The 18,589-nt window shown below is 47.3% G+C and overlaps 2 protein-coding genes across 2 annotated transcripts in view; one reads left to right on the top strand and one right to left on the bottom strand.

The window, feature by feature from the left end:
- Positions 1-5,140, top strand: part of camk1db (calcium/calmodulin-dependent protein kinase 1Db) — a 51,470-nt gene extending 46,330 nt beyond the window's left edge. Inside the window, exons 10-11 of the mRNA XM_056282683.1 lie at positions 2,392-2,554; positions 3,935-5,140. Coding sequence (XP_056138658.1) covers positions 2,392-2,554; positions 3,935-4,083 — 312 coding nt within the window. The 3' untranslated portion in view covers positions 4,084-5,140. The remainder of the gene's footprint in view (positions 1-2,391; positions 2,555-3,934) is intronic.
- Positions 5,141-6,712: 1,572 nt separating this feature from the next.
- Positions 6,713-15,761, bottom strand: ucmab (upper zone of growth plate and cartilage matrix associated b). Its single transcript, XM_056282620.1, has 5 exons — positions 15,704-15,761; positions 15,414-15,485; positions 15,225-15,320; positions 9,407-9,505; positions 6,713-7,399 (listed from the first exon to the last, which is right to left on the bottom strand). Exons 1-5 carry the CDS (start codon positions 15,759-15,761, stop codon positions 7,302-7,304), a joined length of 423 nt encoding a protein of 140 aa, XP_056138595.1. The 3' UTR covers positions 6,713-7,301.
- Positions 15,762-18,589: the final 2,828 nt, after the last annotated feature.

The following is an 18,589-nucleotide window of genomic DNA, read 5'->3' as shown; positions in this document are numbered from 1 at the left end:
GGCTGATCAAACTCCCATGCCTCCCTCAACACTTCCGCAAGGGTAAAGAGTTGGTCCGTTGTTCCACGGCCAGGATGGAATCCACATTGTTCCTCCTGGATCCGAGGTTCGACAATCAGTCGGAGCCTCCTTTCCAGCACCATAGAGTAGCCTTTCCCAAGGAGGCTGAGCGGTGTGATGCCCCGATAATTGGAGCACACCTTCCAGTCCCCTTTTTTTAAATATGGGAACTACCACCCTAGTCTACCACTCCACAGGTACTGTCCCCAATCTTAGCTTGCCACTTCGACAGGCACCGATGACCTTATGACCACAGCTCCTACCTGCCACATCTGCAATAGAGGCTTTGAACATGGCCCACTCAGACTTCATGTCCCCAGCCTCCCTCGAGATACATGAGAACTTCTTCTGGAGGTGGGAGTTGAAGACCTTATGGACAGGGGCCTCTGCCAGATGTTCCCAGTTCACGTTCACTACACGTTTGGGTTTGCCAGGTCTGTCCAGCAGCCTTCCTTGCCATCTGATCTAACTCACCACCAGGTGGTGATCAGTTGACAGCTCTGCTCCTCTCTTCACCCGAGTGTCCAAAACGTACGGCCACAGATCTGATGATACGACCACAAAGTCTATCATCGATCTTCGGCCTAAGGTGTTCTGGTACCAAGTACCCTTATGAACTACCTTATGTTCGAACATGGTGTTTGTTATGGCCAATCCATGACTCGCACAGAAGTTCAATAACAAGGTACCACTCGGGTTCTGATTGGGGAGGCTGTTCCTCCCAATCACACCCCTCCAGGTTTAGCCATCATTGCCCGCATGAGCGCTGACGTCTCCCAAAAGAACTATAGAGTTTCCAGGAGGAACCCTAACCAGTACACCACCCTGAGACTCCAAGAAGGCCGGATACTCCAAACTGCTATTTGGTGCATAAGCACACACAACAGTCAGCCTTCCCCCCAGCGACTCGCAGTCATATAGAGGTGACCCTCTCATTCCCTGGGAAGCACTCCAACATGGCGGTGCTCAACTGGGGACTTGTGAGTATCTCCACACCAGCCTGGCACCTGTCACCTTTGCCAACTCCGTAAAAATAGAGTCCAGCCCCTCTCCAGGAATTTGGTACTAGAGCTCATGCTATGTGTGGAGGTGAGCCCAACTATATCTAGTTTGTACCACTCCACCTCCCACACCAGCTCAGGCTCCTTGCCTGCCAGAGAGGTGACATTCTACGTTCCGAGGACCAGTCTGCAATGCCAGAAGTCAGCACGCCCCAATCCCCGCCTTCGCCTGCTGCCTGTCCTACATTGCACCCTACCCCAATGCTCATCCCCGCGGGTGGTGGATTCACAGGGCATTAATAATAACTAAAAGTTAATATTTTACCATAAAAAAGTGAACACATGGCGCTTTACAGAAACGTTGATCATCAGGAGTTGTGGTGTTTCCATCAAGCCAGTTTATGCGAAATTCGACGTTTTGAATGGGAAAAGGCCAAATGGAAACACCAAATTAAAAAAAAAAATCCCCGAAAAAGTTTATAAACCTGCTTGAGATGGTTTTTGCTTTTGTTGAAAAAAACATTCTTGTGCTAATTGGCTGATGGAAACACATTTCCAAATTTAAAATGAAAGCGATACTAAACACTTAACAGTGTTTTTTGAGCTGTAAACTACGTAAATGATGTGACTGTACGGTGATGAAACACATCAATGCTGGTATTAATATTGACAGTTCTTACCAAATTTATAAAAATTGGCCTTTCATGGGTTGAAATTGGCTCAACACGCCATCTACTGTTTTAAATCAGCCCTGAACCATGCAAGGCCAATGCTGACTAAGAGTCGACCAGTTAGGACTTATCTACGTCATAAAATTTCAGAAGAAAAAAAAAAGAAGATTAATGACCTCGAAATCAGAGGTGGGCGACCCATCTCCCCCTTTCGTCTGCAGCGGAGCCGCGTTGCGTAAGCGGGGCGGTGTCTGACCCCAAGCTGGAAGGTGGGCCGGCGGAGGTGACCACGGCGGTGTGCAGAGGCAACTCTAGACACGCGCCGGGCCTTCTCGCAGATCTCCCCAGCTACTCCTGCCTCATACGTCCACCCTCTCAGCCCCTTGCCCACTTTTTAGCATTTTCCAAAATTATGTACATGATCAGCTGTCTTAATAGGTCCATCTCTGTCGTGGGTGTTAAAGTACAGACACGTAGGAGACGTAAATCAACGTTCACGGTTTTATTCGCCTAAACAGATCTGATGGAAATGCAACTATTTCACATTTTATCTTTAATATGTTCGCCTGACAATGGAATGGAAACATGCCTAGAGTTGCTTTTAGTACATTTACCCTCTCTCACCGGTTTTGCACTTTGCCTCTCTCTCTTTGTCACAGCAAGCCTTTAATGCCACGGCTGTGATTCGCCATATGAGACGTCTGCAGCTGGGCACAACCTTTGGCAGCAGCGTGGACAGTGCCAACCCTTCAGCCAATACCCAGAACCGGACACCAGCCAAAAGCCAGTCTGTGGACTGCGCTCCGCTTTCCCACAAGGACTGTGAGTGATACTCCAGAAGCTCCCTGCACACCTTTTACTATCCAGACATTTGCACCACACCACTGGGCTCTGTTCATTTTGGCCATTCTCCACCAACCCAGTTTTGCAGTCTTTACAAAAATCAAGCCTGACACATAATTATGAAATTGATATGCAAAGGTCCCATGAAATGAAAAACGCATTCTCATTCTTGTTACCTCTTTTAGCTGCACTTAATCAGAGTCAGAATCAGAATACTTGATTCATCCCCGAGAGGAAATTGGGTTCTATTACAGACACTCACGCACTAGTAAGAAAAAACGGAAAACTAACAAGAAACACGACAACAAGAAAATAGAAATAAAATTTACGGCTATTTACAACTATTTGTCCTAGAAATTATTTTTTTTTTCTTCTTCTTCATAAGAATAATGCAGGGCGGCACAGTGGTGCAGTGGTTAGCGCGGTCACCTCACAGCAAGAAGGTCCTGGGTGCGAGCCCTGGGATAGTCCAACCTTGGGGGTCGTCCCGGGTCATCCTCTGTGTGGAGTTTGTATGTGCAAGTCCACGTGGATTTCCTCCGGGTGCTCCGGTTTCCTCCCACAGTCCAAAGACATGTAGGTCAGGTGAATGGGCCATACTAAATTGTCCCTAGGTATGAATATGAATATGTGTGTGTGTGTGTGTGTGTGTGTGTGTGTGTGTGTGTGTGTGTGTGTGTGTGTGTGTGTGTGTGTGTGTGTGTGTGTGTGTGGGCCCTCTGTGATCGCCTGGTGGCCTGTCCAGGGTGTCTCCCTGCCGGCCGTGCCCAATGACTGCTGGGATAGGCTCCAGCATCCCCGCGACCCTGAGAGCAGGATAAGTGGTTCGGATAATGGCTTGATGGATAAGAACAATGGTTCCCTGACAAATACAATCATTTTTAGGTACATCACCCTGCACACCAACAAAAATGTCCAATGAGAGAGATTGAGAGAGGACGAGTGATCTTCTGCCACCAAATTCAAACTAGCCAATAGCATATCGATGTCCATGTTCTTCTGAAAATGCCCGGCCGTGATTGGCTGTCAGTCGAATTAAACTCCCTCCCCTCATAAAATCCCACCCGACCGCTCTGTGTCGTTCAGACATGCGTCAAATCGTGGAAGTTTGCTGTGCTCTAAGCCATACTTTTTTTTGCTGTATCCAGCATTATATGGTGTTGTATGAGATGCTTTATGCTGGTTCAAATTGTTGATTCTTTGATTCTTGTGGAGTTGAGTGAGTGAATGAATGGGAGACACATACACACACATAGAAAGTGAGAGAGAGACACACACACACACAGCGATACAGACAAACACACAGAAACACAGAGAGAACGCTAACTCCAACTGTCGAAATTGTGGTTCACCTTCTAGGCTCTCCTGCGGCTCCTTTGTCCGCTGGTGTTAAAGCTCACAGCAACCGGAGTGCGCCCTCTGCTGAGCAGGAGGAACCACAGCTGGTGGCCGAGCCCCCCCGGCCCCGGCCATCCACCGTCACGGTCATCCACACGGGGACTAAATGACGCCAGGTTCCACGGGAGGTCAGCTGGGAGACCACAGAGCTCTGAGAAGACGGTGGAGGTGGAGGTGTGGGTGTCCACCACCCAACCAACGCCTCTTCCAAATGCCTGAATTTCAACGTCGTCGCCCGGTATGCCTGTCCCGCTACCTCCCTCCCTTCCCTCTGTCGGCCACTTCTGAACTGGAAGGGAAGGGGGGCTTTTAAAGCATCAGTTTGGCTCCATGTTAGTAGCACCGCACCCAAGTACTTCCCCTCCACCTGTGGCGGGGCACCGCTGGTGTAGAGGGAGGAGACAGTCTCGCTGTGTCACCAGACCAAAGGTTATCATTGGTGGAGGCCATATTCCCTTGTTACAAGGATATCTAATGGAAACAAATGAAAGAGGTGGCCTCTGACCTGCCACCCAAAGGGAACCCTGTCTTCAGGTCTCGACTGAAGCTTGTTGTTATTTTAACTGTGGGCATCTCCGGCCAGAGATCCTCCGTTTGTACACATCTGTGTGAATATAAACCTGCCGCGACTTCGTGGAGTGGAATAATGTTTAAATAATAAAAATAAGTTAAACGAAATTTGAAAACCTTTTTGCGCCACGGTGAATTTATAGTGACTGTGTGGTTTGGAAATTCTAGTTATCCTGTTGACAGCTTTCTGTACCGGTGGTTGACAGAGTCGTGAGTTCCAGCGGTCTGACGGAAGTGGTGTTTTATCGCTTTACGATTTCTAAATGTAAGATATGTTGAGGAATCTTGTTCCTTGCTTTAACTCTGTGTGTGTGTGTGTGTGTGTGTGTGTGTGTGAGTGGGGGGGTTCATTTGGACTGAGGAAAGGAGGAAGGAGGAGGAGTCATGGCAGTTGTGTGAGTGAGCGTGGAGAAGGGCTGTATTAATGGTCAGTGCATTGTGCTAATAATCCTAGTTAAAATGTTTTGAACTATTTATTTTCTTACAGTACAGTAAAACTTTTGTAAGAGGACCGTCACTAACGGAACTGTATGCATGTGTGTGTGTGTGTGTGTGTGTGTGTGTGTATATATATATAAATCCAGTGATTCAAGTAAATTCTTTAATGGACAGTACAAGCCTGTTTCATGCCATAAGCGATCATCAGCTGTTAATAATCTGTCAGTAAGCTGTCAATAATGATTATTGATGACTGTTGATCGCTTATGGCATGAAACAGGCTTGTACTGTCCATTAAAGAATTTACTTGAATCACTGAATTATTTTGCTCCTCATTTATTGAGCACTTTCCCTACCGTTGAGTGTTTCATAAATATATATGGTTAATATATATATATATATATATATATATATATATATATATATATATATATATAAAATAGACTGCGTCGTTGCAATGTAAATGTTGTGTCAACCGACATTGATATAGTGGATATAGTGTAATTGGCCTAATTGCTGTCACATCACCATTCCTAAATTTGATTAATTACGTTGACGTTACTGTGAAGTCCTTGTTGAACACAAGAAGGCGACAAAGCGCACTAGTTTTGTGACCAGTTCTCAGGGATACATGTAAACTTTGAAAGTTATTTAACCAAACCGCAGTGAGAATGACAATGCCGGTGTTTGTTGTGACAATAGAGACATGTTTAATGACTGAAACCCCCAAACCCTGCATATTATTCTAATGTGCCATTGGGAGAGGTTGTCAAAGGATTTTTTTTCAACAGAATTATAAATATTGTGTGGAAACTTTAGATAATGCAGGGTTTTTTTTTGTTAGAGTCATCCGGGATTAGAGGTTTGAACTGAAAAGGAAATGTATTCATGTGTCGTCATGTCTGTAGTTATATTTCAAACTAGAAGTTACAAACCTGAGCTCACCAACAGTTGTGTACATATTAAAAGTTTGAAAAATGTGCTTTTCTTCCATGCATAAAGTGGCTGGTCCCAAAACAGCTCACATACTTGGCTTTTTCATACCAGCCCTTTGAATTTAGCAGCAAGACGATGTCCCCTCCCCTCACCCCGGGGGCCTTTAGCTGGGTCATACACAGAGAAATGTGAGGAATCCATCTTTGAACTATCTGTATTTTCTCTGTGGTGCTTTTTATTTTGTGTTGAACTTGTTGCAGACTGACGCATGAATCAAGAACTGTCCACACAAACTTGCACTCGATACTGTGAGCTTTCCACCATCAAGTGTCAAACTTGTGAACATAATCATGGAAGGCGAGCCTCCGTGTATTGTCAATATAAACTCTCAAAAACAAGGTGTGCTTGGGTCTTGGGTGTTTTATTTATTGGGTCCCCTATGGTTTTAGTCGAAAGATTTCGGAGGGGAAAAAAAAGACGAAACGTGAAACACTTGTAAATGTTTCAGAACACACCACTGCAGAAATGTACATACGTGGTTTTTATATTTTTTGGCAAAGTATCCATAAATCACTACTAGTAAAATGGAAAGTAGTATTCAACAGACATTTTCTACATGTTACTTAAGGTAAATAGTGTAAATAGTACCTATCCCAGATAGCAAAATTGTTGTGGCCCGACCTGTCCCACACCCGACACTTCGTCCGGCCCACATACCAGGTGGAATGATGGCACTTGGGCGGTCCGCTCCTGTTTGCCAGATCTGGGCCAGAACCAAGCCATAGCAATGCCGCATGTGCCACATACTTACCAAAGGTGGTCCATATTTGTTTTGTGATATTTGGGCCATATTCACCATTTACCACACGGGCCCCTTCAGGGTCACATCCAGATCACATGCTGCCGAGAACACCGCATCTTTGCCAAAAAAGGCCCACATGTGATTTGTCATATTTGGGCCATATTTGCTATTATACATGTGGGCCACTTCAGGCTCACATCCATTTTGTCAGGTCCAGGAGAAGGCCATCAGTGCCGCATCATTGCCTGAAGTGGCCCACATCCGGATGCTATCTGGGATAGTATAAGGCTCTTAATTTCTGCAAGTGAGAGACGTTCTCAGATCGACATTTGATATGTTGACCTTGGGTAAAGCCTGACCCCTGACCCTTAGCCCATTTCTAACACGAGTAAGATTGGATGAATGATATAATGAATGGCCAACAGAAACGTCATTTCAGAAGTTGATTTGAGAACATCTCTTGCATGAATCAGGAGTAGCATAGGCGGAGGTGTTTCCATCAAAGTCGAGTTGCTCTTGCCCTTCCCTGTATCGCGTCTCTTCCTCGGGTTGGGTTTATGGGCGAGGGCGTCGCTGCTGGTCTCAGATGGACTGGCGGTTGTACTCATGGGGAGGATGCATCCCATCGTAGTGAAACTCCCTCCATTGCTCTGTGCTCTCCCTGCTCCTCTCGTCCTGTTCTGGAAAGTCACAGTTCAGAGGCCGGAGCATCAAATAAAGGAATAGTTTGGAATTCCTGAAGTCTATCTCTACTTTATTCCATCACTCATAATATGTAGGTAGGTTTCACTCTCACAGTCATCCGTCCTTTTCTTTATACCGGACACAAGTCCAGCTTGCCATCTACACTTCTATGCAATTAATGGAGGAGAAATCGATCAATGGAAGAAAAAAAAAACTCTGTGGTTCAACTAAAGACAACATCATGCTACAGCAGTCTATCATCGTGGATTCAGGTTGTTATTTACAAAATGCACATTTGTTTTTATTGCCAAATTCCCTTTTAGTGTTTGCTTTTCTGTGTCGCGGTGGAGTGACCTCTGCTAGTGATCTCTTGCAGGCTGTGCAGGAAGCAGCGCAGTAGGAAATTACCATAAAAGCTAAGTTTTTAAAACGACTACTCAAATTTGCCATCGCGGACTGCTGTAGATGTTACCTATGGCTGAACTTTGTTTCACTCTGAACGAGGATAGTGGATTGGTCTCCCATTAAAACGATCGTTCACCCCCAAAATGAAAATTGTGTTTTCTTACCCACTCCCCCTCGTGCCAGCTGAAACCCAGATTGCTGTTCTTTTCCCATACTACTCTGAAAGAGTTATCCAGAAACAAATGCCCATAGAGCAGTGAGGGGGGCAGGGCCAGTGGTTCTCAGTGACGTTTTCATATTCAGTCCACCTGGTGGACATTTTATTTTAACAATTACCAACAGAAACATGGTCGTCTTCCGGATGATTAAGCGATAATACAGGATTATTCCATGGCCGTTGATTATAAAGGTTTCAACTTTGTTTCTGAGAAATCACTGTTTTTTTTTTAGCTGCTCGGTATGTCAAAAATGGTAGTACCCGTGAGCCTCGACTCTACTGTGCAGAATGGACCGATCCTTGCCAGAATAAGTCGAAGTGGGAGAAGGCACAGTGATGCGTTTCAGACCGGTGGTGGAAGTCAGGAACCAAATAATACCTCATAGTTCTTCTTGATGAATTGACCAAAATCCCTGCTGACGTGTCTCACCTGGAGAGCTTAGCTAGCTACAAAGCTTCACCAGTGTGGGCAACAGAGTTTTCTTTTTGGCTTTTTTACCCCCCCCCCTTTTTCTCCCCAATTTTACCCAGCCAATTACCCCACTCTCCGAGCTGTCCCGGTCGCTGCTCCACCCCCTCTGCCGATCCGGGGAGGGCTGCAGACTACCACATGCCTCCTCCTCCCATACATGTGGAGTCACCAGCTGCCTCTTTTCACCTGACAGGAGTTTCGCCAGGTGGTCGTAGCGCGAGGGAGGATCACGCTATTCCCCCCAGTTCCCCCTCCCCCTTGAACATGTGCCCCGACTGACCAGAGGAGGCGGTAGTGCAGCGACCAGGACACATACCCACATCCGGCTTCCCACCCGCAGACACGGCTAATTGTGTCTGTAGGGACGCCCGACCAAGCCGGAGGTAACACGGGGATTCGAACCGGCGATCCCCATGTTGGTAGGCAACGGAATAGACCACCACGCCACCCGGACGCCCGGCAACAGAATGTTGTGCCCATCTTTTCCACTCGCAGAGCTATCATGTGGCCTTGGATTGTGCTGTACAAGTCGTTTGGGGTACTTTTATGAAGATTTTTTTTTATTGTCATTTTTGGAGCAGCTACAAACTGGCCGCCAGCCACTGCAAATATCTGGAAGAAAGCTGCTCTGGCATGTTGTCTCAGCTGCTCCTTCAGGGTTATCAGAATCATTACTTTGCAGGTGAACTGTCCCTTTAACTGCACTGAACTGCAGACGGCAAGCTGGAATTTTGTGTCCAGCAGTGGGAAAAGTGTTGATCCCTGGGAAAATTAAACGTATGTAGTACACGAGCCGCGCGTAATCAAATAGAGACAGACTTCAAAAATTCCAAACCATTCCTTTGACATCTCCCGCTCTGCCGTCCGTAGAGCGGTTATGGAAGGCCGCGTATGGAAGGAGTAACGTACCGTCGTTTTCCTCTTCGGCGTAGCTCTCGAAGGCGTTCCTCTTCTCCTCGTGGTACTCTCTCTTCCGCTCATCTGCTGCCACAACCTGCTTCTGCTCGGCTGAGGGCGGGAGAGGAATAAAGTGGCACATGACAGCAAAGGAAATACAGAATATGGAAAAATGATTAGAAACAGAACAATGTTGGTGTAAATCTAGCTTAGGATAAAATTTACATAAAAGATGTTGAATAGTCTACAGTCTCCTTAACAAAACGAACCTTCAAAGAAAAGGAAAAGCTAAATTTTTGAGGTCTGAAAGACGCCCGGTGCTGATATTGACCCTTTATTGCAGTGGTTCTCAACCTTTTTGGGGTCCTGGACCCCCTGCGTATTTTTGATCTACCCTGAGGACCCCTCCACCTGATGTTGGGGGAGGGGGGTTGCAATTTGTAGAAACAGTAGAAACGGCATTTTAAATTGCATTATAGCATTTATTCACTCTTTGGGGCAAAAATAAGAGCTTTCAGTTGTAACTTAGATATAGTTAACAAAACAGAATTCTTATGCAGTAACTTTCAGATATATGTAACAAAACAGAATATGTATTCAGTAACTTTCAGATATATGTAACAACAGAATTTTTATGCAGTAACTTTTAACAATGCAAACGGGAGCGAGATCTCTTACTAAAATACAATAAATTACACTTGTGAAACAGATGTAATTAGAGAAAAAAGTCCTGTTACCCTTTATAGTTTAGGTAGATAAAGGTCTCAGTCACATTTGAGTAAAATAATCCTATTTCTATAAATGTCATAGGATCTTTTTTTAAAAAATATTTTATTTTCACGGACCTCTTGCCATTACACCACGGACCACTAGGGGTCCGCGGACCCCCGGTTGAGAAACACTGCTTTATTGGCTGTGTGTGGCCTGTCCTGTATCACACAGGTACTTCAATGTCTTCGTCTGGTGCAGGAATGAAATTGTCAAGGAACATTAGTAGACCCCAGAACCGGTTTATATTGCAATGCAGCCAGCAGGTCATGACCTTTGACCTGTTCTAGGATCCACAGCACATGTTTGTGCTTGAATTATGAGCTAAGCTTCCCTGGAATTCACCTTGGACATTCAGGTAAATAAGCTGTACGGTACAGCATGATGAAAGGGATTTACAACTAAATCGCTTTTGTTTTGTTTGTTTGTTTTGGAAGTGAAGAATACAAGTTAAGAGATATAAGCGGCAGGCATGATGAACCCTGCCATCAACCAGCTGGGGGTTTTTTAACCCCCACCCCTCCCTTTTTTTCTCTCTCCAATTGTACCTGTCCAATTACCCCACTCTTCTGAGCCGTCCCGGTCGCTGCTCCACCCGCTCCGCTGATCCGGGGAGGGCTGCAGCCTACCACACGCCTCCTCCCATACATGAGGAGTCGCCAGCCGCTTCTTTTCACCTGACTGTGAGGAGTTTCACCAGGGGGACGTAGCGCGTGGGAGGATCACGCTATTCCCCCAGCCCCCGAACAGGCACCCCGACCGACCAGAGGAGGCGCTAGTGCAGCGACCAGATCCCCATGTTGGCAGGCAAAGGACTAGACCGCTACCAGCTGTTATTCTAGGATGGTTGTCCTGAGCACACTTTGCACAGCAGGGTTAGTTACTGGTCCGTCAAACCCTCCTTTATACAATCCGCCACTTTCAAACCAAAACCCGCAGCCAGACGCTGAGGAGCTGTCAGGTAGATTTCACACCATCGCCCCTCTCTACTTTTCCCAGTGTCAAACCTTTTTATCATATCCTCACCTCGACCACCGGTGTGGGGATAAACACACACACACACACACACACACACACACACACACACACACACACACAACAAGGGACTTTTGTCTGCTAATTGCTTCCGAGTGTGTTGTGGTTTGGTGAGCGGCCTTGAAAAATTAAAGTTGCACCAGTGACTTTGTGGATCTTGGCGACACAAAGACGCCTCCTTCATTTGCTTCGTTTGCTTCATAGCTTTGCAGCGAGACATGTGCGTTCATTTACAAGCCGTAGCTCGAAAGACTTCCAGGGCAGAAGTGGAGCCGTGCTCCCAGACGAGGTAAAGTACGTCTGATATACACGCATGTGTGCCCTGAGCCAATCCCAACATTTCCGGTGAGGTTGGATGAAGGCCCCCCCCCCGGCAGACAAAATGCCCCCACCCCCCAGCAGACAAAATGCTCCCCCACCCCCCAGCAGACAAAATGCCCCCCCACCCCGGCAGACAAAATGCTCCCCCACCCCGGCAGACAAAATGCCCCCACCCCCCAGCAGACAAAATGCCCCCCCCGGCAGACAAAATGTTCAGCGAAATCAAGGCTTCTCGGGATGTGATCTGAACAGCGATTGTGTCTTTCTCCCATAGCCACCATGGGAAGCCACCACAATGACTTTAATATGTTAAACACTAGAACACCAAGATGGCCACTGTGAGCGTTTTGGATTTTCAAAGTTTCATACCTTTGTGGGGAAACAGACCGGTTGCTCCATGAATTCCCCTTAAATGGCATTTGCATTAAAACGAGTTTTAGATCAGTTGCAAAAAAAAGAAGAAAACATTTATAAGATCTACCAAAAACGACCATGAGCGGTCAAAAAGACCGCGTGTAATTTGCGCGTGGTCGTGCGCGTCATGTCACTACGTATGACGTGTGTCGGTCGCGTCATTTCCTTCGCGAAGTTCACTGCTCTGTCCTAGAGGCACACTAGCGCCCCCCAGTGCGGAGAAATAGTCTGGACTTGATTTCTGATTATTTCCAACATGTCTGGTGACAGACGCCGTTACAGACGCACCATGACTGCCACCCAAGGGTTGCAGTATTTACAGGTGTCGGACGGCGGCCATTTTAAATTGTTTGAAAAAAATAGTATTAAAGTTGTTAAAATGTTAATTTTGGTGTCAGTCGTTTCCTAACGGACATACTAACATATGAAATGCATTAATATCTCAGCTGGGTTTTTATCTTGATAGAAGATAAGCGTTTAAAAACCGTGGCGGTCAAAATGACCGCCCACGGTCGTTCTCGTAGTTTTCACGTTCCGGTCGTTGTTTGGGACCGTTTCGATGGTCATTTTCAGTTCTTTTTTTTTGCATTTCACGTTTTATAGGCCTTGTTACGTTTGTTAGATTAGCAATATGTTTTCAGTTTTTCAATTTTGCTATTCAAGTTCGACCATGTCTCTCTGAAGTTTAAATTTTTAAAAAAATAGTATTATAGTTGTTAAAATGTTAATTTTGACGTCGGTCGTTTCCTAACAGACATACCAACATATGCAATGTGTTAACATCTGAATTTGGGTATTTATCCTGACAGAATATAGAGTTTAAAAACCTGAACCTGGTCATTTTAGGTAGGAGTGAAAGCCTGCTCGCTCCCTGGTGCCATTTGAAACATGATTTACTTTCCTTTCTTTCCACCTACAGCAGCTCTACTTGCTCTCGTCTGACCATAGCCCCTCTTCTTCTGCCACCGTCTTTAGAACAACGGCTTATTAATGAACGCATGTCTGTGTGTTGTTGCTACAAAATGAAGGACAAAGACGTGTCCCGGCTGTGTTTGTTACACTGACCTAGAAGACATTGCCGAAATCCAACAGAATTACCTGGTGCCGCTCCAAGTGAGCGGGCTGTCCTGATTCATTGGCCAGCAGTGCAGCAGTTGCATAACGCCACTTCATAGGAACGGCACTCCAGTTCTGCTGCTCTCTCTCACCACACTGTCAATACAACCCAACAAAACAGCGCTTTGCGCCTGTTTGGGAACTGCAAACACCCTACAGTATGTGAATTTTCACAACACTTAATGCTTGCCTATGCTTTTTTTTCGGTGAAAGTGGGAGTAAAGTGAGAGTGCTGCCATAACCGTGCTGAGTTGAGGCAGGTGTAGCGTCCTGAGTTTTCCTCCATGCTGCCCTGTGGCTCCTGCGGCCGCCTCCAGCTCTGTAGTCAGGGTTGCTGAAACGACTGCGGCTTGTCGGTGCAGTCTGGAAAGGCTTGGCATCTCGGGGCTCCGGACTGAAGTTAATAGCCCCTGCTGCCCACACAAACCCCAAGCCCCCTGCCAACACCAGGTCCAGACAGCCATAGCAATCATGTTTGACATGCTCTCTGTTCAGTCAGAAAGCACTGGGTATCAAACTGAATGGCTGAGGGAATGGACAGCTATGGATGTCAAAGGTCAATGCGAGAGTCGTGCCACAGCCAAACCATTACTAGGAATGAATGACATCATCACCCAGTACCACATACACACAACCTCATACCACATAGCTGTATACCATGTACACACAACTGTATACCATATGCAAACACTTGCATACCACACAACAGACGCACAACTTTATACCACATACATGCAACTGAACACCATATACACACAACCACAAACTGCACGCAAACAACACACCACATATACACTGATGAGCCAAAACCTTATGACCACGCACAGGTGAACCGAATAACAATGAACGTCTGGAAACAAAGGTACATGTCAAGGTCTGTGTAGATTAGATGTAAACCGAAGACTCGGTTCTCGTAGTCAACGTGTTGGATGCAGGAGAAATGGGTGGGAGTAAAGACCCGAGGGACTTCGACAAGGGCCAAATAGTTATGGCCAGAAGACTCTCCCAGAAGACTCTGAAACAGCAAAGCTTGTGGGGTGCTCCCGGTCAGCAGTGGTGAGTACCTACTGACAGTGGTTCAAGGAGGGACAAACCACAAACCAGCGACAGGGTGATGGGCGCCCAAGGCTCATCGATGCGAGAGGGCAATGAAGGGTAATCCGTCTGGTCCGAACCAACAGAGGGTCTACTATAGCACAGGTCATAGAATATTTTAATGATGGTTACGGAAGGAATGTGTCACAACACAGTCCATTGCACCCTGCTGCGTATGGGGCTGCATAGCCTCAGACCGGTAGAGTGCCCATGGTGACCCCTGTCCATGATCGAAAACACCTACAATGGACACACAAGCGTGGGAACTGGACCTCGGAGCAGCGGAAGATTGCCTGGTCTGACGAGTCCCATTTTCTTTTCGAGCACATGGATGGCCGTGTACATGTGCACCGTTTATCTGGGGAAGTGATGGCACCAGGATGCACTGTGGGAAGATGACAAGCTGGCGGAGGGAGTGTGATGCTCTGGGCAATGTTCTGCTGGGAAACCCTGAGTCCAGCCATTCATGTGGACGTCAGTTTGACACGTGCCACCTACCTAAACATCATTGCAGACCAAGTACACCCCTTCATAGCAATGGTATTCCCTGATGGCAGTGGCCTCTTTGCGCCCCGTCACACTGCGCACGTTGTTGAGGGATGGTTTGAGGAACACGATAAAGTGTTCAAGGTGTTGCCCTGGTCTCCAAATTCTATATGCGGGACCGACGAGTCCGATCCACGGCAGCTCCATCTCGCAACTTACAGGACTTGAAGGATCTGTTGCAAAGGTCTAGGTGTCCGCTATCACAGGACAACTTCAGGGGTCTTGTAGAGTCCATGCCTCGGCAGCTTGACGCCGTTTTGGCAGCACACAGAGGACCGACAGCATATCAAGCAGGTGGTCATAATGTTTTGGCTCATCAGTGTATACACAATATTCAGCTGTACACCACAGCCACACACCACACACACTCACAGCCACATGCCACATATACAACCACATACACATACACACAACCATATACCACATACTCAGAACTGCACACACAGAACACAAACACATCACCCTGGCTGAGCAGACCTGAGTCCAAAACAACAATGAAAACATCCCAGGGCTGACGGGGTGGCAGCCTCCTCACCATCAATCTCATCCTGAGACTTCACTCCTCGTCTGCTGCGCCGTCTGAAGAAGCTGGAGGCGTCCCTCTCCTGCATGAAGATCCTCCTCAGAGGACCTGCAGGGAGACCCGGAGGAAGGTGAGTTCATAGGGAGCCCGACTGGGGGGAGAAGGTACATGGATATGAGGCGGCATGGTGGATCTCCTCACCTTGCGGGTCTGTGGCCTTAGTGCCGCGCTCCTTCCCATCGGGCACAGCTGCGGTGTCTGCCTCTCGAGACACTAAGAAAATGTACAAAACAATAAAAGTACACATCGAGAGAGCCTGGGCTCTCCTGCCCACCTCGCTAAAGTCGTAAACGCCACAAAATACAGAAATCATTGAGCATACATAGACCACATCTGTGCACCTTACAGGTTTCAGAACCATTTATCCCACAAGTCTGCAAGGTGCATATATACGGTCCTCAAATCCCAGTGTCCCCTTGCATTGGACTTACAGGACAGAGCGAGGAGCACCGAGACGAGGGCGAGGAAGGCTGCGTGCGTCCGGGACATCTTTAGTTCTGCGTCTGAGCCGCTAAGAGATACGGGAAATGAGGGAGAAAGAGAGAGAGAGAGCGGGAGGGAGGGAGGGGGGGGAGGAGGGGTGGGGAGGGCGAGACGAATTTCAGCGCCTGAAGGGGTGGGGTGGGGCTCTGGAGGAAGGCCCTCACGTGGAATCTAAGGATTATTGACTGTTGGCTAAAAGAGGTGGGTGGTGGGTGGTGGGTGGGGGCACCGAGGAGATCTGATAAGGTGTTAAATGGTCCTGAGAGAGGCGCTGCAGGAATCCCCAAACAGAAGTTAATTAATCACACGATTAAACAAGAGCCGTTGTGTGATCTGCATGGGGAGCTTGGTTTGCTGAAACCATCACTCGTTTTAATTTCTTTTATTTCTAACTCGTGTACATTTCATGTCGACTAGATTAGCATCGAGCCCCATCCTGTAGGTCTGCATAAGACCTACACAGACCTACTGTATATGGATGCCCCCCCCCCACCATCCTTAATTCCAATGTAAGCAGAAGGGTCACCCTGCTACCAGAATCCAAAACACAGGATTGGAAGCTGCTGAGTTTTAATGTTTCCTCCGCTGTAAATGGTTTGCTTACATTGGCGATGTCTGTAAATAATAGAGTAGAAAACAAAACCCCGCGATTGGTTTAGTAAGACACAAAATGCTCCTTTTCAGTCTTTAACTCAGACGCTTCAATTATGTTTGTAAATATACATCGATTTCATATGATCATATAAATCACAAACTGTTCCTTTGACCTCATTTTAATTCTAATGTGAACCCTAAACCCAAGTCCTGACCCTAAAGTACACCCTTAAAGAAGGGAAGACCGACCAAAATATCCTCACTTTGCAAAAACGTCCTCACTCTGATGGTTAAAAACTCAAATTTGTCCTGGCGGCCTGTCCAGGGTGTCTCCCCGCCTGCCGCCCAATGACTGCTGGGATAGGCTCCAATATCCCTGCGACCCTGGGGGCAGGATAAGCGGTTTGGATAATGGATGGATGGATAAAAATACAAGCCAACAAGAATACACACGCGCGCGCACACACACACACACACACACACACACACACCATCATCATCGGCGGTCACTCGGGGTCAAGTGTGACCGTCCTCCTTCTTGGTCCTTGTGGGTCTTCAGGTGGGTGAACAGGCCGATCCTGGAGCCGCATATGTTGGTGCAGTGTGGGCAGGGGTGGGTGGTGGTAGTCGTGGGATTGGTTTGGGCCTTTTTGGTGGAAACTCCCTCCTTTCTGAGTCTGCACTTGTCTTCTGCAGCACGGTGGAGATCATTATTATATGGTGCAGCTCCTTCCCGGACTAGTTTTCTCCAGGCCGCCCTGTTGGTTGCTGTGTCCTCCCAGGTCTTAGGGTCTATGTGGCATTTTTTGATGTTCGCTTGGACGTTATCCTTATACCTTTTCTTTTGACCTCCCGGGGCACGTTGTCCTGTGAGAAGCCAGGGGTATAGGACTTGTTTTGGAAGGTGAGAGTCAGGCATACGGGTGACATGGCCAGTCCATCTGAGCTGGTGATGGGCGATGGTGGCAGTGATGGCGGGAATGTTAGCCTCCTCCAGGACGCTGGCGTTGGTGGGTCTATCTTCCCAGGTGATCTTGAGGATTTTCCGGAGGCACCTCTGATGATGTGCCTCTAGTGCCTTCGGGTGCCTGCTGTATGTGGTCCAGGATTCTGATCCATACAGTAGGGGTGGGCAACACTACCGCTCTGTAGACCGGAATTTTTGTCCTGGCCCGGAGGTTGCGGTTTTCAAAGACCCTTTCCCTCAGTCTTGAGAAAACCCCACTGGCACAACTGAGGCGGTGGTGTATTTCCTCATCAATGTTAGCTTTGGAGGATAGGAGGCTTCCGAGATACATAAAGTGGTTCACATTTTCCAGTCTGGTTTTGTCAACAAAGATAGTTGGGGGGTGAAGCAGGGTTGTTTGTGTTGGGTGGTGACTGGTAGAGGATCTGGGTCTTTTTTATGTTAACACACACACACACACACACACACACACACACACACACATATATGAGGGGCTGTACAAGCCATAATATATTCTGGCCCTCTCATATACATACATTCTCCTTTCACATACATATATTTTCACTCTCACAATCTGTGAGAGTGAAAATATATGTATGTGAAAGGAGAATGTATGTATATGAGAGGGCCAGAATATATTATGGCTTGTACGGCTCCTCGTACACACACACACACACACACACACACACACACACACACACACACACACACACACACACACACACACACACACAAAGAGTCACTGTAGGCAGTATGGGTCTTGTTAGGCTGTGTCCTGTCAAGCAGGAGGTGGTGTTCGGTGATGTGCTATGACATTGTTCAGACCAACACATTTGGAAACAGGATGGGAGCCTCACGGCTCGGGATACAAACGACGCCGCGGGGCCGGTGCGCAGCCGCACAGTTCCGCTTTAGGGCCGTCACAGACGAGAGATGGATGACTAACAACGCCGCGCCTCCTGGGAAAGGAGTGTCAGAGAGCGAGTGAAGCACGGGGTTTGACAGGGTTTCTCGCAAAGTGCCCCCTTCCAGATTGCAGCTGAATGGGCCTCTCAACAAGGCTGCTCTCTCTAGTCTGCTCCAGCTCCAGCCGGAAAGTATGCAGTCTTCTGTTTGCTTGAGTTTTTTTTCGTCTACCTGAATCCTGGCCCGTTGCCCCAGCTAAGAGTGAATGTGTAAATTGTTGGCAGGGATTCTGGAGTTGGAGTAATTGTCACACAGGGAGCCAACGAAATGTGAAGGGCGAGTTTGAGAATATGCACAGTTGGTAGGA

This window comes from Lampris incognitus, chromosome 6 (assembly GCF_029633865.1).
Source record: "Lampris incognitus isolate fLamInc1 chromosome 6, fLamInc1.hap2, whole genome shotgun sequence".
Lineage (NCBI taxonomy): Eukaryota > Metazoa > Chordata > Actinopteri > Lampriformes > Lampridae > Lampris > Lampris incognitus.
This window is presented reverse-complemented; position numbering and strand designations above follow the sequence as displayed.

Bases quoted from the DNA above. Each gene is read 5' to 3' on its own strand.
- ucmab (XM_056282620.1), bottom strand. From the start codon at position 15,761: ATGTCCCGGACGCACGCAGCCTTCCTCGCCCTCGTCTCGGTGCTCCTC. The intron at 15,486-15,703 runs GTAAGTCCAATG...ACATTTTCTTAG, and splicing joins GGTGCTCCTCGCTCTGTCCT to TGTCTCGAGAGGCAGACACC. The intron at 7,400-9,406 runs GTACGTTACTCC...GTGACTTTCCAG, and splicing joins CGCCGAAGAGGAAAACGACG to AACAGGACGAGAGGAGCAGG.